This window comes from Drosophila albomicans, chromosome 3 (genome assembly GCF_009650485.2).
Source record: "Drosophila albomicans strain 15112-1751.03 chromosome 3, ASM965048v2, whole genome shotgun sequence".
Taxonomy (NCBI): Eukaryota; Metazoa; Arthropoda; class Insecta; order Diptera; family Drosophilidae; genus Drosophila; species Drosophila albomicans.
Genome location: NC_047629.2, coordinates 35,968,443 through 35,986,795, shown reverse-complemented (window position 1 = coordinate 35,986,795; position 18,353 = coordinate 35,968,443). Strand labels below are relative to the sequence as shown.

The 18,353-nt window shown below is 40.4% G+C and overlaps 5 protein-coding genes across 5 annotated transcripts; 4 read left to right on the top strand and 1 right to left on the bottom strand.

The window, feature by feature from the left end:
- Positions 1 to 2,813: 2,813 nt before the first annotated feature.
- LOC117571803 (homeobox protein SIX3) lies at positions 2,814 to 6,911 on the top strand. Its single transcript, XM_034254170.2, has 4 exons — positions 2,814 to 3,206; positions 4,773 to 5,167; positions 5,234 to 5,751; positions 6,597 to 6,911. Exons 1-4 carry the CDS (start codon positions 3,047 to 3,049, stop codon positions 6,694 to 6,696), a joined length of 1,173 nt encoding a protein of 390 aa, XP_034110061.1. The 5' UTR covers positions 2,814 to 3,046; the 3' UTR covers positions 6,697 to 6,911.
- Positions 6,912 to 7,336: 425 nt separating this feature from the next.
- Positions 7,337 to 9,274, top strand: LOC117571802 (trafficking protein particle complex subunit 12). Its single transcript, XM_034254169.2, has 4 exons — positions 7,337 to 7,707; positions 7,920 to 8,504; positions 8,567 to 8,742; positions 8,800 to 9,274. The coding sequence occupies exons 1-4, from the start codon at positions 7,378 to 7,380 to the stop codon at positions 9,179 to 9,181; spliced, it is 1,473 nt and encodes a 490-aa protein (XP_034110060.1). The 5' UTR covers positions 7,337 to 7,377; the 3' UTR covers positions 9,182 to 9,274.
- Positions 9,275 to 9,608: 334 nt separating this feature from the next.
- Positions 9,609 to 15,333, top strand: LOC117571796 (mRNA (2'-O-methyladenosine-N(6)-)-methyltransferase). The gene is made up of 5 exons (XM_034254160.2): positions 9,609 to 9,747; positions 11,165 to 13,012; positions 13,070 to 13,195; positions 13,253 to 13,381; positions 13,437 to 15,333. The coding sequence occupies exons 2-5, from the start codon at positions 11,172 to 11,174 to the stop codon at positions 14,143 to 14,145; spliced, it is 2,805 nt and encodes a 934-aa protein (XP_034110051.1). The 5' UTR covers positions 9,609 to 9,747; positions 11,165 to 11,171; the 3' UTR covers positions 14,146 to 15,333.
- On the bottom strand, positions 15,317 to 16,810 carry LOC117571813 (peroxisomal membrane protein PEX14). The gene is made up of 4 exons (XM_034254183.2): positions 16,796 to 16,810; positions 16,465 to 16,685; positions 16,093 to 16,380; positions 15,317 to 16,021 (listed from the first exon to the last, which is right to left on the bottom strand). Exons 2-4 carry the CDS (start codon positions 16,591 to 16,593, stop codon positions 15,584 to 15,586), a joined length of 855 nt encoding a protein of 284 aa, XP_034110074.1. The 5' UTR covers positions 16,594 to 16,685; positions 16,796 to 16,810; the 3' UTR covers positions 15,317 to 15,583.
- A 54-nt stretch (positions 16,811 to 16,864) lies between these two features.
- LOC117571818 (uncharacterized) lies at positions 16,865 to 18,156 on the top strand. Its single transcript, XM_034254189.2, has 4 exons — positions 16,865 to 17,175; positions 17,237 to 17,444; positions 17,504 to 17,637; positions 17,699 to 18,156. Coding segments are annotated over exons 1-4 (735 nt in total). The 5' UTR covers positions 16,865 to 17,174; the 3' UTR covers positions 18,091 to 18,156.
- The last annotated feature ends 197 nt before the right edge of the window (positions 18,157 to 18,353 follow it).

Below are 18,353 nucleotides of genomic sequence, written 5' to 3'. Positions count from 1 at the left end.
CTTTTTCACTCTTCCTATTTGCTCTACATCCAAATACATTGACATCAGTTTCTAATTTCCAATGAAAATTTCTATTGAAAAAACTAAAAATAATTTTGGCCCTCGTTCTTATTTAAATTTTTTGTTATATTTCTAAAGTATCAATTTTAGATTTTTATTTTGAATGGATTTAATAAAAAATATAAGTTTTTTCTGTATTCACCATTTAGTGATGTAATTTATATTTATATTAATCAGCAAGTTTCAGCTTCAAACGCCATAAATACAACTTCATATATTATCCATTAACATAAGTTTCTAATTCCCAATAATTTCTATTGAACAATTGACAACAAGGTGCGAAAATCATATTCCTTTCATAGACGCAATCGAAGAACACCCTCCTAACTATCCTCACACAATAGAAAATCTGCAGTTTGCCCATTATTGTGCGATCGACAAGCGGATAAAGAGCAGAAGGGATCAGACTGCAGCATGAATGGGAGTCGAGACTGAGTAAAAGACTCTGTGTAGGAGACCCAAACACTTTGCAGACGTTTTGTTCAGAATTTTGGGATTACAGCTGTTAAGCTGTTTGGTGGGTTTGTCGTATATTTTGGTTGCTCTATTTTCTGGGCTATTAGACAGGGATTACTGTACAGGTTATTCTTTCTGAAAAACTCCAGGCATCCTTAGCAAGAAGTTAAGCAATTTGTGCACATTTGACAAAGATGACAATAGACATTGGTTACATAAGAAGTTATGACTAAGCGTTTTCCAATATCATCTGCATAACCGAAATGAGCAGGGCAATATGGATTACAGAAACGGAAACAGATATTGAAATACTTTTCGTATTATAATACATTGTATTATGTCATTGGCTAGTATCATTTTATACCCGGTATATATATAGGAAAAAGGGTATAAAGTATATATCTTTAGCAACCAATAGGAACCATATTTAATTATACCTAATTGTATCGAATAATTTATAATCCAATCATTCATTATAAAACAATTTTGTACACATAAAATCACTTGAACTTCTTAATAATTTGAATAGGAATATATAGCAAATTAGTTTTAGCGGAGGTAATCTGATTAATCTTGTTCTTTGTATTGAAATACCATATCAATAATAATTTTTATTTGGGATATTAATACTTTTCTGTATTTACAATTATATATTTGATCGTCTTACATATATTTATTCTCCTATACAGTAACACACAAAATCACTTTTATAATATTTAAATTTATTAATATGCATATTAATGAAAATATATTAAATAATAAGTTTTATACCGTTAAAACTGGGTATCTCATAGTCGATCATAGCAGTCGGCAGCTTTCACAGTTGTTAGAAACTACGTATAAGCACAAAAATTGCATCACCAAATATTGCAACAAACATCCTCGATTCTTACCCAAATGCACTTTTACTTGAGTGCGGCTGCATTCGCTGCCCTGGCATAACATATAGCCCTGGCATTATGTTGAATCGGACACCGAAACTCAGGGAAAAATCTGCAAAGCTCAGCACAACATGATAGTGTGGGAATGAAAGCGCGTCCGTCGTTGAGCTTGCGACGATGCTACGAAAAGTATTATTGCTTGGCAGCAAAGTCCTGACACGTGATTGTATTAATCAAATAAAGTACAAATAAAATTAGCCTAATGCGATTACAAGCCGTTGCTTGTTGCGGTCAATTAGAGGGCAAACACACCAGCAACACCCATTTCTAGGGTTGCACTGCAGCAAAAGCTGCCTGCTGTTAAGCTCCTGTGTGAATCGTTTATCGATAACTATTCTAACTTGCACCTGTGGCGCTGTCGAAGTGACAGCTCTCTCTCCCCTCTTCAAATTGATCGCGAGCTGTTGATGATGGTGTGACAAATCGACAGGGTCCCTTGTGTAAATGCGTGTGACCATGCACACGGATTTCTTCTACTTTTTTTTTGTTGGTAGTGTGACGAATTTTTGTCAACCCTCCTAATTTAATGCCTAAATTGAAATCTTTTCAACAACAAACAGCTATAAAATGCTGCTGCTACTGCTGTTGTTGCCGGGGCAGCCATTGTTTAGCCTTTTTGTGGATTTGGTGCTGTTGTCACCTTTGTCATGTCACTATTTGATCACACGTATACACACACAAATACAGATAACTGAAGTGGCGCACTGTGAATGAGCGAAACATTCTGTAATTGAAATTTGATGCCATTAGATGACAAGCAGAGTAGCAGCAGCTACAAACGATTTTTCTCCAACCATTTCCACTTCTTTTTGCATTGCGCCCTTTTATGCGAGAGCTAGAGACAACTGTGGTGGCTGGGCATCGTATTGCAGCCAGTTTTTGGGTGACTTTAAAGTCTGATTTCATATGCAAAACTCGAACCAAAAACTGGCATTAAGCAATGCCGCAGAAATTTGATGTAAATTCTACGAATTGCACACTGCATTCATTAGATACTCGCACAAGCGATTCAATGAGGTCATGTCAACGACGACGACAACGGCGTTTATGCTAAATGTTAGATAACATATGCTCACCTCTACATGTGTGTGTATGCTGGTCTGTCTTTTCTCATTGGCAATTCAAAATGGCGCTGCGGCTGGACTAGGCAACGCCCACTTGCAAACAGGACCAGTCAATGCGAATAAACAACCCCTAATTAGCAGGCTAACGCACACACAGACGCACTGGCACACACTTGCGCAGCAGCAGTGAGCAGCAGGCACCGTTCCACTTCCAAAACGTTTCAGGCCACAAGCAGGGAGTCAGCCTTGAATGCAGTTCGCATTCGTCATTCGTCTTCGCTGCTGCTGCTGTCGTTGCTCTCTTTTTTTGCCACTTGCAGTTGTGTTTGAAAAGCGAAAGCGTCGAGTTCGAGTTGCCGCCAACCGAACAGTGCTCAACAAAATATTGTTTTAAATTTTAATATCTATCTCAACCGTTAATAAACTCTTATGTTTGAATGGAAAATTTCAACGAATCGCGTATGCAAAACTGAAAAACAAAAATAGTAAAAAAGTGAATAGTTAGTTCGTTTTGTGCAACAAAATATGTTTGACAAAAATATGGATAGCACTAATTTATCCGTGTCGATCAATGGGGATTTAGACTCGACCAGTTCCGGCGGCACTTCATCGGATCATTCGGCCGTGCAACACGATAACATCAGTTCTCCTATGGCCTATGGCTCGTTATTTCTGCCAAATGCTGGTAAGCCAAAAGTCTTATCAGTTATAGCCAAATTACACAGATACAGCAGATACACTCACTTATATGTAAAAATGGGAATATTAAATTACATGAAACAGGCGTCAATGAGGCGCTGCATAAACAATTAAAGCCTTGCAAACTATTGTGTGATGTTTTAATGCATTTTTTGCTGAAGATTACACATTTTTGAGACGCTCAAATGAGCTGGACAAATTTGTGATAATGAAACAAGTATGGCAAGTTGTGTACAATAATTTAAAACAATTAGAATGTGAATTGAAATTAGTATTATGTATTAATTGCTAGCATTAAATAAAATATTCTTCTTTTTAAATTCCCAAAGATCAGATTATTAAAAAACTTAATAATTCACTAAGATTACCAGTTACTATTGCTTAATTTGATTTAGTACTGCTGAATTTTATGTTAAATCCCATAGTACTATCCTTTTCTTTTTAGTCTATCTAATTTTACAATTACTTTTCGAAAGCTATCAATTTAATAAAGTTTCTGAATTTTCTCTCAGTGCAAGTAATTTGAAACTAGAAGAATAAAATAAAATAAAGAATCTAGAGACTTCACAACGCGACTTTGATGGAAACTTCAATTAAACTATGAATGAAATTGCTCATTTTCTGCAAGTAATCAAAGTTCTGTAAAACATTATGAAAGTTCGGAGGAAAAATAAGTGGAAACTTTGGTGTACTTTCTACCCAAGAACAATTTATTATGCATGTAATCGCATAGCAATATCGTATATACATATGTATATGTATTATTTTTATGTATGTAGTATGTAAAAATGAATGTATCGCATGTCTTTGTATATACAATTTGCTTCATGTCTCTTTCTGGTCAATATGATATGTATTATTATTATTATGCCCTCTGTCTGAGGTCTGAGGTGTCGAAAGACACCAATGAAGCAAAGCGTTGCTCATGTGCAGAATTTGATTAGTCACATGCATTTTCGACTGACGCGGGGAGCTAACTGAACTGGGGGGTAGTTCTTAAGGAACTCGAGGGGGAGTGACGGGTGGAAAGGGGTGATCAAGCACTTAAATTTTGCTGAGCTCCAAAGTAGCACGTGAGAGCGCGAATTTTATTGCGTCGATTTTCGTTGAGGTCCGAAGAAACATAAACACTCGATCAAACCAAAGTTAATAGTGTAAAGTTCAGTTCACACGTGCTACATAAATTAAAACTAGAAATCATTAACAAATTTTCGGAATTAGAATACAATACCCAAAACATAGTTTTCATCATTATTATTTTTTTTATAGTCATTGAATTCTTACTCTTACAATAACAATTTCAATTATGAATTCATTAAAAACACTAAGAACATAATTCAATATTGAATTATTGAAAAATCCAAAATATTGAATATCAAGTTTAGGTACTGTTATCGTTACACTAATTTATATTTCTTTAAATATAAGATGTTTTTCATTATTTGTGATAATAAATAAAAATTCTCTTGTAAAATAAGAATAGAATTGGGAAATGATGAAATAAAATTTGCGAAAGTTCTTGAATTACAATTCTTTTCTTTTCTCTTTCCAGGTTATCGCGGAAATATTTCCTGTAAAACGGTTTTACAGCTAGACAAATTTGCGCCCTACGAGACCACAGAAAAGGATCTGATTGAGCGACGTTTCCAGGACATAACCAACGACTATGACAAATCGCCGCCGCCCACAGCATCGACCACGCCCACACATTATCCCTCGCTGAACAGTATTATTTTCGAGAATGGCAACGGAGCACTGGGCGATCTAAATGGCAATACAAAAACGGATGCACTCTGTGCGGGATTACAACGCAACCCAGTTGGACTGAGTGGCAGTGGAGCATCAAGTGGTGGCCATTTGATCTCCAATCTAACTGCAGCACACAACATGTCCGCCGTGGGCAGTTTTCCCATCGATGCCAAGATGCTGCAGTTCTCCACAGATCAGGTAAATCAACTTCCCAACTTCCGATTATACCCAACTCTATTGATTAATTGAATCTCTTTGAATTAGATTCAATGCATGTGCGAGGCACTGCAGCAAAAGGGCGACATCGAGAAGCTGACCAACTTTCTGTGCAGTCTTCCACCCAGCGAATTCTTCAAGACCAATGAGAGTGTGTTGCGGGCTCGTGCCATGGTTGCCTACAATCTGGGACAGTTTCACGAGCTCTATAGTCTGTTAGAGACGCATTGCTTCTCCATAAAATACCATGTGGATCTGCAGAGTCTGTGGTTCAAGGCCCACTACAAAGAGGCGGAAAAGGTGCGCGGTCGTCCTTTAGGTGCTGTGGACAAGTATCGTTTGCGGAAAAAGTATCCGCTGCCAAAGACTATTTGGGATGGCGAGGAAACAGTGTATTGCTTTAAGGAAAAGTCACGTAATGCGCTCAAGGATTGCTATCTAACTAATCGCTATCCCACGCCAGACGAGAAGAAGACGCTAGCCAAGAAGACTGGCCTGACACTGACGCAGGTCTCGAATTGGTTCAAGAATCGCAGACAAAGGGATCGCACTCCACAGCAAAGACCGTAAGTTCTACATAACGTCTTTACCCTTTCTGTCTGTTCGTTGTTTGAAATTAGATCAGGTACTAATGGAGCAGGTGCAAAGACAAACTTGGCAACATGTTAGAGAAGTTTGTTTTGGAATTTCCCCACAAATACAATTTTAGAACTAGAATTTTGTTACACATAACTGTAACTACATTCCTAATAATTTCTAAAATTTTCAAACGCCACTTTAGCTGACTTATGTACATTTTAGGGTCAAATGCTAGGAATATGTCGCCCAAAAACTAATTACAATATGTTTTCCACATAACTCGTAAAACATTTCATTCAACGCTTGAGAGTGTGCAACGAACAAAAATCAATTGTTTTCGAATTGGCATAAAAAAAAAGAATTTCATTTAAGTGTCCGTAAAACACTTGCGTCTGCTTGCCCTAACACTCCCTAACCATACGCTGGCCATTCATTGAGACTACCAACAGACCAATTTTCAGACCCCGGTTCCATTCCTATTCTCGCTTCCATTCCCAACTCAGTGCGGTCCGGTGCTATTTATTCTAAAAAGCACTTGAGCGTGTTTTATGTCCAATTTTGCAGCTCCTTGTGCCACGGTCCTATGCATATTTATAGAGCTCTTCGAGCTCTGCTGATCGCCAACGTTGCTAACGTGCTCTGCTGTGATGCCCAAAACTAAAACCCGAGCGCATGCGTGTAGCATGTGCCTTGCCCCTCAGTTGTTGCCGCACGCCCCGCTGTGTTTGATCATTTACAGGCGTCAAATTGCATACACTCACTAACACATACACACTTACCCATATATACATACATACATATGTACTTATTTTTTCCGTTTCACTTATTTCAGTGATATTATGCTGCCTGTGGGTCAATTGGATGCCAACGGGTTCCCGCGCATGTTCAACGCCCCCAGCTATTATCCCGAAACCATTTTCAATGGTCAGTGAAGTCAGAGAGAGAGAGAGAGAGAGAGCATGAACGAGAGAGCGCACAAGAGTGAGATGGCGCTCTACAAATTTGTAATGCGCAGGCGCTGATTTTGTAAATACAATTTTAATGTTAAATTTGTGGTCATCAAATGGCGATATGTTTCTAGACTAAGCATAACCTTAAATTTCAATTTGTATTATATGGTAACCTTAATGCAATTGCAATAAATAAAATTAGAAAGAAAAAATTTAATATTTGAACTTAAAACGTTTAGAATTGCATATATGTACATTTTTATGGTAGAGCAACACTTGTTGCTTATATCAATGCAAAGCTGTTGATTATATATGATGGGTAAAGTGGTGCACCATGCACAATATAAGTTATATTTCAATACAAATGGCAAGAGCAGCAACGTTACTACAAGTGTTATACATAATTGGATTGTGATTTTAAATTTATTTTATAAAAATTAGTATAGCAACCGTTGGGAGTGTGACCTTAGCAAGTTGCTAGCAAATCGATATTGGGATGGGGGTGCAGTAGATTATCGACAGGTGCAAACACAATAAACAAGTGTGACCATAATTGGTCACATCGATGCTTGACTTTAAGAATCGATATTTGGAAGACATTGCTACATCGATAGATAGTGCAATCGATGTTCCTCCATCTCTATCACACATTGAAAACACGGGATGACAAACAACTCAAACGGACGCTTAAGCGAATATTTCGCCAACGATCCGCCCAGTTTCTTTGATGAGCTGACAACTAGCAAACCTAAAGCCAAAGAGGGACAGCAGCCAGCCGACAAACCCAGCAGCAGTATCAGCAGCAGCAATATGTTGGCCACCACATTTACGGGCACATTCCAACCGCCCGAGTATGTGGAAACAGCTGAAGCCGAGGAGCCCATCAAAGTGAGCGACGACGTTAGAAATCTGTGGCAGGTGCCGACACCAAATGAAGCGGGCGGCCTGGCAACGCACCTTGTAATGCCAGGCATACACATAGCCAACGATTTGGTAATTACACACTACAAGCTGATATACCCGATAACTAATCTTCAGAACATGTAAAAAATCAATTGTTGCACTAATTTGACCGATTATTAACTAGCTTATTATGACTTCATTTAATTTAAAGTCCATGAGCTACTACACTTTTCTTTTGTCTAGCTAGCGGGTATAAAATAATGAGAAATCAAATGCAAATGCTAATAGTTTAACTCTTTTAGCCCGATCCCATCAGTATTGCAGTCACTCAACAGCTGGGTGAAGCAGAATTGCAGCAACGTCAAATCCTGGGCGTGGAGAATGTTACACAGGATGAACGCGGCATACGCACGCTCATCAATGCTGGCTGCTTTCGCGCTGCCGTCAATCTGACTGGACGACTGTTGACCATTTATGGTCAGGGTTATGGACGAGCTGGACAACCAGCGAAGCATTCACCTCACTCCATGCAACTATGGTTCACACGTCTTGCATTGCTGGCCAAGCTGGACGAATATGATCTGCTGCAAGCGGAGGCGGAACCTTTTGGACAACTAAATGGACCAGATGTGTTTTACGAGTTCTATCCTGAGATGTATAATGGCAAACAAGGCTCCATTGCGTGCTTTTCCTTTCGTTTACTGCTTGCAGAGCTACCTATTTATCTCGGAAAGCCGCATTTGGCCTTGGATCAGCTCTCCGAGTTGCATGTGATTAGCAATGAGATTAAACAGCATTATGAGGGATTGAAGCAAGCAACTGCTGCGGAGTTTTGGCAGCGACGCGCCGAGCGGGTCTTGCAATCGATAATCAACTGTGCTTTAATGGTGAGTAGACCTTAACATAACTAAAGGATTTATATTGTTAATTTATAGTTCTTTTTGTGTAGATGAAGAAATTCAGCATGATTGATGATATAATGGGCGGCATGCTACTGTCGCGCTCTAGTCTAAGCAAAGAGGAGCAGCGCTCGTTGTATTCGGCGTGGGGACGCATCTATCTGCAAATTGGTGATATTTTTGGGGCAGAGCAAAAGTTTGCCGTCTCGCGACGATTACGCGAAATGTAAGTAAAGTTATCTATGCCAATAACGCATAATTAATATCCTCTCCCTGTCTATAGCAATTCCACTCCGGATTTACGTGATTTGGTGGACAAGGGCCTAATTGCAGTGGCCAAAAATGACTTTCCAGAGGCTTATCTAATATTTCAAAAGGCGCTGCATTTAGATTCGGGCAACACAATGATATTGAACAATATGGGCGTTTGTTTGCTGTACGCTGGCAAACTGAAGGATGCCATCAACTTGTATGAACGTGCAATCAATTTGAATCCACAGAAATCATTGAATGAGAGCTTACTGGTGAATCTATCTACTTTATACGAGTTGGAATCAAATAATTCAAAAGCGAAAAAACTGAATTTGTTACGCTTGATCAACAGATTTAAGCCAGATCTCACAATTAGCGTTGAAATTTGCCTTAAATTGCAGGCAACAAATTAGTTACAAATATATATGTATATGTAAATACTACTGTTGGTAAACAAACAACATTCCACAACCTCCATCCAGAATGAATAAAATTCAGTCAGCATACAGAGCGCAATAGTATCTCGTAGATACCAGAATTGTGTGTATATAAATATTTATCTGCACCTGTTTGTTGCTGGTATTATAATGGTATATTTCCAACTGACAGTGAATTGACTTTATCGATTAATTATATTTTTCGCTTAATTCTTCTTCATTTATGGACTTCATGTAAGCTGAAGAGGGTAATTTTGGCTATAGAATTATTAAAATAATTAATTTAACTATGTAAAAGGCATATTTATGTAAATTGGGGCTTCGATATGTTTTTGCGCTTATCGGTGCGTGTTCTTCCGCCACTATGGCAAACAATTGCGGCGATTGGTCACACTTAGCTGGTGAAGTACTTCTGGAAGACGAGTTTTTCAGAAATTTATTTATAAAACATAAATAAATCGTATCAAATAATTACGTACGAGCGTTATAAATGTTTGAAAACACGTAGTGCGTGTTTTGTATAATAGGATAGTTGAAAATAGGTGAGTTTAGTGGCATTTTAAGCGCGTTCAATATTATGACCACATACATCAAGCAAGCAGCAGCAAGGCGTAGATTATATTGATGTGGTTGAAAAGAAAGTGTAGAGAAATTTTCGGTGCACTCACAATGTTGTTTATAAATACAATATAAGCAACACAAAACTAATGCCACACTGCTAATGCCCGCGCGCCAAAATGTTACGTTGCGCCGCCCCCGCAAAAAATAGCAAACAACAAAAGTCCAATGTTTAATTTATAAAAAATTATGTTTTTAGCACCAGAGGTCTGTGTGTGTTTGGATGTAAAAAGCGCGCCATTATTTTTGTGTGCATGACGTCGACACGATGAAACCACATCAGACAGAGCAGCTATTGTGTTGTTAGTGTGTGTTTGTTTTTTTTTTTTTTTTTTTTTATTTCTAATTGTATAGTTGGAAATGTTTATAGCATGTAATGCAATCTCGCGTGTGCGTGTGTGTGTCAATTGCAGCAACAACAAAGTGTGCCTGCAAATATTTTTGTATATTTTGATTTTGTGCGGTGCGCATACGCTAGGTACACGCTCGTCAAAACATATACACAAGCAGGCAGGCAGAAAATCTCTATTCTTTTGCAATTTGTTTTGATTTCTCATTCGTCGTGCTCTCACTCGCTTACTGCTCACTCATAAACACACAACACACATGCGCGCCGCTCTCAGAGAGAGATAGAGAGATTGAAAAGCTTTACGCGGCAAACTTAGAAATGCAAAGTGGGTCTCTGGTGGAAAGGGGGAGAATAATTTGTGAAGTATGTCTCAGTAATAACGACATATTTAATACGCTTGTATACATCCAAGTGTGTGCGTCACACTCATCGCACGATCCTTCTTTTAGCGACCACTTGCGCGTACTCTCCGGCTTGCGTTGCTGCTTCGCTGAGTGTTTCTTGCCGACTAGTCGCCGTTAAGCTGGAACCGAAGTATTTTACTGCTTGCCTGCTAGACTTGCTTGCCTCTCTATCTCTTTTGTTCGCGCGCGCTCTCGCCCGTCAGTTTTATACTCGCTCGCTCCCTCTCTCACGCAGTGGCAAAACGTAAACAAATCGATGTTAATATGCTGATGACAAGTGCGTGTTGTGTCTGCAAGCAAGTGTGTTTTGTTTATACCCGCTATCCAAAAGGGTAGCACAGGGTGTTATCAGTTGATGCGAAGCTATAAAGAGGAAAGTCTACTGTTTAAAAAAACAGTTTGGAGCTTGAAAATTTATCATTAGGTTTTTGGTGTATAACTTTCAAAGTTAATAATAACACAAAATACCATGGTTTTAATTGTGTACTCTTATTACTATTAGTTCTCATGTAAACGTTTAGGGCCAGTTTAAATTATGTTTGTGTTAATTAAACCTCGTGATCCCTTCTAACTGCTTTCTTCTTGCAGAGCTCAAATGGCAGCTAATAACAACAGCAGTAACATGCACAATATGGGTGCTGGGCTGCAGGTGCCATCATCGCCTTCGGTGATCGCCTCCACGGGCACCGTCAGTCCCATGATGCAGCCCAGCACGAGTGCCCAAAGTGCCTGGGATCAGCTGACAGCCAGCGCCTCCAACAACATGACGCCATCTCCAACGGCAACGTCATCGGCCTCTGGTTCGGGCGATGGTCACATGATGAGCGCTGGCAGCTCACCCGTGGCCAGCTGCTCGTCGCCATCGACGCCTACCAAGACACATCATGCGCCGCCCACGCTTGAGGCCATGGCGCATACACCACAAGGTCCGCCCACGCTGGGACCCGGTGGATATGGCGAGGAATTGACCGCTGAGCTTGTGAATCAAGGTTGGCGCAAGTTCTGGTCGAAACGCGAGAATCGGCCCTACTACTGGAACAAAGTGACAGGTGAATCGCTGTGGGAAATGCCGGGTGCGCGGCCTTTCGATCCGTTGACCGATCCGCTGGGCATTTGCCATGCCGGCGGAAGTGGAGTGGGGGTTGGACCCACGCCTATGACGCCGCACCAGCAGCAACATCAACATCATCATCTGAAGCGGCGTCCATCGGATGACATGCACATACACCCGCATCATCAGCAGCTGCAGCAACAGCAGCATCACATGGGTGGGCCACATGGTGGTCCGCCGATGAAAAAGTTTGTGCTCGCTGGTCCCTGGGATCTGGAGGTTTGCACGAATGCAGTGATTGTGGAGCGACCCCCAACGTTGCTACCACAGCCGCATCCCGAGATTGAAGCTCTACGCGCTGCCTTCAGCATGAAGTTGCTAAAAACCTACGAAGATTTGTGCATGCGCCGAGAGAACATCAAGGCGCCGCGCGACTCCTTCAATCGATGGCTCATGGAGCGCAAAGTGATCGATACCGGTTGCGATCCATTGTTGCCCAGCAGCTGCCTGCCAGAAATTTCCAGTTCCATGTATCGCGAGATCATGGCCGACATACCAATCAAGATAGTCAAGCCCAAGTTTACCGGCGATGCACGCAAACAATTGTCACGATACGCCGAGGCGGCCAAGCAAATCATCGAGTCGAGATCGGCGCCGGCCGAGTCCAAGAAGGTGGTCAAATGGAATGTAGAGGATACGTTTCAATGGTTGCGTCGCACTGTGGGCGCCAGTTACGAAGATTTCCAGGATCGTTTGGCGCATTTAAAACGACAGTGCGAACCGCATTTGGTGGAGACCGTAAAGAGTTCAGTGGAAACCTTGTGCATCAAGATCTATCATCTGTCAGCGGAGCATGCGCGTAAAATACGAGAACGTCATCTGCAGCTGCTGAAAGAACATGGCATACCGGAGCCAACGCCACCGCCGCCGCCACCGCATCTGAAGAAGGTCTGGTGCTATCCCATACAGTTTGCGGTGCCCTCGCCACGCATGCCGGCCATTGAATATCTACAGGATCGCGATCACATGATTATCAAATATACGCCCGCAACGATCAATCAACCGGATGCACAGTACATCAACCTCACCTATCTGCAGAAGCTGGAGCAGCTCTATCGTCACAACTGCTTCGACGACAAGAAGTTCGATCTGTTCATCGGTCGCGTGTGGTGTCTGCTTAAGCGCTATCAAACGTTCTTGGGCAATGCGCTGAACTCGTCGCAGGAGGCAGAGTTGACGCAGGCGGCGTTGCCAGTGCCAGTTTTTGAATGTCTGCATCGGCATTTTGGTGTGAGCTTCGAGTGCTTTGCATCGCCCTTCAATTCCTATTTTCGGCAATATTGCTCGGCGTTTGCCGACACGGATGCCTACTTTGGTTCCAGGGGGTAAGTTCGGTTGCAGTTAAAAATTTTTGATCGTTATTAATATAAATTCTTCTGCAGCCCATTTCTCGACTTTAAGCCCGTTTCCGGTTCGTTCCAAGTGAATCCGCCGCACTGCGAGGAGCTCATCGAGGCGTGCCTGTTGCATGTGGATAAACTGCTCACTGATTCCATGGAACCACTTAGGTAAGATGCCTTAAACTTATTTGTCGCAAGCATATTTGTAATCAAGTGACTTTGCAGCTTTATTGTCTTTCTGCCGGAGTGGAAGAGCATCGCCAAGCTGGAGGAGAGCATGTACAAGCGTCGCTCCATGGTGGTGTTGGGCATGGCACACGAGTACCGACATGGCTATCAGCACATGATGCAAAAGTGAGTAGATATACCCATTCTCTTTAGTTCTTGCTAATTTTCTTACCTTTCGCAGATCCGAGGTGCTGATCAAGTGCATGCAGGGCACTCAAGTCGTTTGGCTGCAGAACAGCGCTGGCTATGCACGCTGGGGACCCAACGAGAATCGTGTGGAAGCGTTGCGCGAAGCTTTCCGGCCGCAACGTGATCGCGAGCGCGAACGTGCCGCCGCAGCAGCAGCTGCTGCTGGCACCAATACGAATCAGCAGCAACAATCGCCGCCGGCAACAACAGCGACAACTGCAACAGCCACACAACTATCGACAGCCAACACAACGCCTGCCACGTCGACAACAGCGAATAGCAACAGTTGCAACAGCAATAGCATAACAACAGCACCATCATTATCGATCAGCAGCACAACAAGCGGCATTGGCAGTCCGACGTTATCCACGTCTTCCGTGTTAACACCACTCTCACCACACACTCCAACTGGCACGCCATCGCAATTTCCGCTGACAATCAGCAATACGAGTAGCAGCAGTAATTTGGTTGCCGCCTCGCCTACAATGAGTGTACAAAGCGATTGCTCATCGCCATCGTCATCGACCATGTCGCTGTCGCCGGCCCCAGCCTCGGGAGGTTATCCGGATGGTGGCACAACAGCAGCCGCAGCGGCAGTGAGCATTACGGCAACGGCAGCGAGCACGTCGTCGGCAGCAGCATCGGCCTTTGGTGGTACAACCAGCATAAATAGCACAGCAGTCATCAATTCAGCTGTTTAGATTGGATGGATTTTCACTTGTAAACTAAACGTAAACTCTAGCTATTGTCTATTTTCACTTTCGACTAAGCTAAGCTGTGCACCACTGTTGTGTTTCCTTTTCATTTAGCGTTTATACATATATTCGATTTAACACATTATCACGAGGGTGTTAAATCACCCTCTTGAAATATTCTGCGTAATGGTTACAAAGTTTAAATAATTGTACATATGTTTTTTTTTTATCAATTAACAATTTATATATACAGTATATGATAGCTGATAACTACGGCCTGGCTGTTGTTAATTCTTTGGCAATGCTACCCTACAGTTTACAAGTTGATGTGCATACTTAGTATGGGTAGGAAAAAAGGGTTCCACTTATAACGAAAATACAAACACACATACGAGAATTGTTTTCCAATCTTTCAACACAATACACACGAAGATGAAACAGAATATAGCACTGGCACTGAAGAACAATTTCCTTGAATTGTTTATTCCGTGCAGCACTCTAAATTTTATAAATAATTAATATAAATACAATATGTATGTATGTAATAAGCCCCCAACAATCTTTTGTGAGACTATAAATCGTATATTTTAGGATTATTACTTAAAGCAAAACTAATTTATCGCGTGTACAAAACGATAAAAACACATTTATCTTAAGTAGTCGAAGCAACAACTTACAATATGAACGGATCGCGCAGAGAACCAAATTTGTAATAAAAAAAAAAACAATAAGCTGAAAAAAAGCTAATAAAGCTAAGGGTCTAAACAAGAGGAAAACAAATTTAATTAATATTAACGCACCGCACAATGAACATAAACCTTTAAACGGGTCTTTGTCACAATTGAATCCAAATGTGGATGCCATCGTGTCTACCCTAATCCTAATCAAATTTAATGGGAATTTAGCCAATTTAATAGAAATGTAGCGAAAGTAAAGAAAATTATACAAAAAAAAAATCGTAAACACAAACACAAAATTCGGCAATTTAGACAAAAGTAATGAAAATCCTTATCATAAGTTGAAAACAAATGTAAACTAAGATAATCTTTCACGTCGCCCCCACCACAACACCCCTTTACCCTCCACATTTATTTAAAATTTGTTTTTTCTTTTGATTAAATAAAAATTCCCGGTGCTCTTGTCGCATAGATTAACAAAACAAATCGCCTAATTAAAGTTTCTTTCAATTCAATTATTCAAAACCTGCTTTTATTATTATCATTATATGTATGTATATTTATATAGGTATTTATATATTCGTATATACGTGTGAGTGTATTTCGTGTTATCTTTTTTTTGGTAGCGTTTATGGATATGGATTAGCCGTGGACTATATTATTAAACACATAAGAAATGCTGAATCGCAAAACGCAAAAACCGTCTAAATTAAATCAATTCAATTTACAAAATAGCTTCCATTTAGATTGCTTTCTTCTCTTATTTTTTACATGATCTCCAAGCTAGAATCACTGTTCTTGGTAACCACTTCGGTTTCAGATGAACCCGATCCGGAGCCGGCGTCATCAACTTTATCATTGTCATTGTCCGACTGGCTGTTGTTACTATGGCGATGGCGATGCGGGGAGCTGGCCAATTGCCAGGCAGGAATTGTGGGCAGTGTCATTGATGCCACCGGCGATGCGAATTGCTTGCGATTCAATAGCAAGCCTTTAATCGCATCCAGATCACTGCGAAAGTTGCTGAATTCACGATTCATGTGCTGCGTCTGTTCCTTTTGCTGCAACGTAATCATGTCCTTGACCATTGTGATTTCCTTATTGAGTGTTGTGCTGGTGGTTTCCACCTTCCTGTCGATGTCCTCGAGCGCTTTCTCGACCGGCTTTTTCTTCGGTTTGCCAAACAAAAATGGTGCTATATATTTCTGATAATAAAGAGCAAAGGTAAGTAAAAGATAGGAAATTATGATAATGTGCCGTTGAGTTTAATAGTTACCCGCCAGAACAAGTAGATGCCATAGACGAGACCGCTGAACAATGCTGTTGTGTGCAGCAGTTCACGCAGTCGCCCCAAGGCCGTTTGTTGTGGCACCACCGCCAACTGAGAGCCAATGTTGATAACGGTATTGGGATTATTGGGATCTTGGCTAAAGACGCCGGCGCGCTCGCAGGCCAATTGTATTTCGTGAGCTGTTAGACCTTTGGACCGCAGAAACTGCTGCTTTTGGATGAGCGTCGTGTGTCGCACTTTGGTATTTTGTAGAAAGCTTACAGCTGTGGTTATCTTTAATATGTTTTTTTTTGTAGACAGATTATTAGATTAGACAAAGTCTAAAGGGGGTCTGCTACTTAGGCAACAACAACTTACCAGCGACTCGCGCGGCTCCAACGACGTATCGCCGTCGCCATCGCTAGGATTCGTTGAGTAATCCTGCACAGTGGCGCTTGTGGTGGCCAATATGGTTGTGTCACCAGTGTCCGTGTTGTTATTGGACATTTTAATGTTGACGCTTAATTCAATTTTGTTTTAATTAAGAAAGCAGATGCAAGTGCAACATAAAACGGATTGGATTGGACAGGGAATTGGAACTGAAAATGGAATGAAATGATAACAATTCAATCGGAGGGAATATCGAAAAGAGTGGCGATAAATCTATTATCGATTTATCAGCAGTGTTTTGCTATATCGATTTAATTACCTTTTATATTGATTCATTTCTCAGCAATATTTACTGTGAAAATTTGATTTTACAAAGTTTATTTAATTTTTTGCATCTTTTGCTTTTATTTTCAACTTTTGGATTATTATTTTAAATGCAAACAGTAAAAGTCGATAAATTTCCGATAGAGATAATTGAAAAAACTCGACTATATATTGCTCTTCACATCTCTAGTAGCCGACTGCAGCTTCAGTGCCTTAAGGCAGCCGCAGAAACTTTGTCTCTATTTTATAAACATCTAACCGTTTTGTTGAATTCGGGTAGAGTAATAAGTTACTGTATTCGTGACTAAATCAGTGGAGTGGTGTATACCGGTAAAACAGCTGGAATAGAGGCATTTCCAAAAAAAAAGCACGCAAGTAAGAATTTCGTCTCGTACAAAAAATTTCCTATATTCAAAAGTTAAATTTGTTCGTCAAGTGGATGTTGGAAAGAAGCGCAGACGTTGGACAAGCGAACTGGAGGATGTCATGATTACCATGTGGGCACAGAAAAATCATGAGTTACTTGGTCCAGGAAAGAACACACAAGTCTACGCTGCGATCGTGGAGAAATTTAAAGAATATAATATTGACATAAATAATTTGGAAGTGAAAAAGAAGATTGAGTCACTGAGAAAAAGATTTGAGTATGTCTTATATGATATTTATTATAAACGCATTTTACAAATTTGCTATTTATTTCTAGCATAGAAAAAAATCAAGTCGATTTGGAAGGTTCATCATCTTGGGTACATTACAAGAAAATTGCAAAAATTTTAGCACAATCGAAGCTAATAAACCAAGATTTGGACACCGACGAAATAACACAAGAAAGCATCTGTAAGCAAACGATTTACACATATTTGGGATTTCCAATATTAATTCAAATATGTTTTTACAGTTATCAAGAGTGATGACTCTCTTGACTTCGCTCACGAGGAGGAAGAATGGAAAGCAGAAGAATTTGCGACAGGCTCGCAAACAGCTGAATCAATTGATAATCATGACCGCTATGATTGTGAGCAATACGATGAACCAGCCTCAAAGAAAATTAAAATTGGTAACGAAATTGACAGAACAACTGAATTACTAGAGGACAGCAGCTATTATTTGAAGGTTATAAGTCAAGAGGCTGTCAAGAAGACTACAATTCTGGAGTCGATCGCGAATTCTTTTATAGAAAATCAAAAGATCCTAATTCGCAACCAAGAGCGAATGGCCATCAATCAGCAGCTTATTGCTAGCAATCAGGAGCGTATCATGAACCTTCTGGAGAGGTTGAGAAAAAAATAATGAACTTTTGTGCCTTCCTTATCTTGGAATTTTTTTTTACTTTTAATAAAAATAAATTTGACAAATGGATAAATCTGGGTTTATCATTAAAAATGCAACTGCAAGTTTGATTACCATTGGTTGGGCGTTGATGGCAAGCATCGATGATTTCTTGCAGTCAATTAATGGGATTATGTTAAATTTTCTTTTATTATTGTGTACGTTTTTTTTTAAATGAGTTAGTGGCATACTTTTTAAAAATACCGTTATTTTTAAGTCTCGAA

What these genes read in the sequence shown, in the direction of transcription:
- LOC117571803 (XM_034254170.2), top strand. Translation starts at nt 3,047, where the DNA reads ATGTTTGACAAAAATATGGATAGCACTAATTTATCCGTGTCGATCAAT. An exon ending in GTTATTTCTGCCAAATGCTG is followed by an intron (nt 3,207 to 4,772) that starts GTAAGCCAAAAG and finishes TTCTCTTTCCAG; the next exon opens with GTTATCGCGGAAATATTTCC. An exon ending in TGCAGTTCTCCACAGATCAG is followed by an intron (nt 5,168 to 5,233) that starts GTAAATCAACTT and finishes TCTTTGAATTAG; the next exon opens with ATTCAATGCATGTGCGAGGC.
- LOC117571802 (XM_034254169.2), top strand. Translation starts at nt 7,378, where the DNA reads ATGACAAACAACTCAAACGGACGCTTAAGCGAATATTTCGCCAACGAT. An exon ending in TACACATAGCCAACGATTTG is followed by an intron (nt 7,708 to 7,919) that starts GTAATTACACAC and finishes TAACTCTTTTAG; the next exon opens with CCCGATCCCATCAGTATTGC. An exon ending in TAATCAACTGTGCTTTAATG is followed by an intron (nt 8,505 to 8,566) that starts GTGAGTAGACCT and finishes CTTTTTGTGTAG; the next exon opens with ATGAAGAAATTCAGCATGAT.
- LOC117571818 (XM_034254189.2), top strand. An exon ending in TCACTGAGAAAAAGATTTGA is followed by an intron (nt 17,445 to 17,503) that starts GTATGTCTTATA and finishes ATTTATTTCTAG; the next exon opens with CATAGAAAAAAATCAAGTCG. An exon ending in AATAACACAAGAAAGCATCT is followed by an intron (nt 17,638 to 17,698) that starts GTAAGCAAACGA and finishes ATGTTTTTACAG; the next exon opens with TTATCAAGAGTGATGACTCT.
- LOC117571813 (XM_034254183.2), bottom strand. Translation starts at nt 16,593, where the DNA reads ATGTCCAATAACAACACGGACACTGGTGACACAACCATATTGGCCACC. An exon ending in TGGAGCCGCGCGAGTCGCTG is followed by an intron (nt 16,381 to 16,464) that starts GTAAGTTGTTGT and finishes AACATATTAAAG; the next exon opens with ATAACCACAGCTGTAAGCTT. An exon ending in GCATCTACTTGTTCTGGCGG is followed by an intron (nt 16,022 to 16,092) that starts GTAACTATTAAA and finishes CTTTATTATCAG; the next exon opens with AAATATATAGCACCATTTTT.
- LOC117571796 (XM_034254160.2), top strand. Translation starts at nt 11,172, where the DNA reads ATGGCAGCTAATAACAACAGCAGTAACATGCACAATATGGGTGCTGGG. An exon ending in GATTCCATGGAACCACTTAG is followed by an intron (nt 13,196 to 13,252) that starts GTAAGATGCCTT and finishes GTGACTTTGCAG; the next exon opens with CTTTATTGTCTTTCTGCCGG. An exon ending in TATCAGCACATGATGCAAAA is followed by an intron (nt 13,382 to 13,436) that starts GTGAGTAGATAT and finishes TACCTTTCGCAG; the next exon opens with ATCCGAGGTGCTGATCAAGT.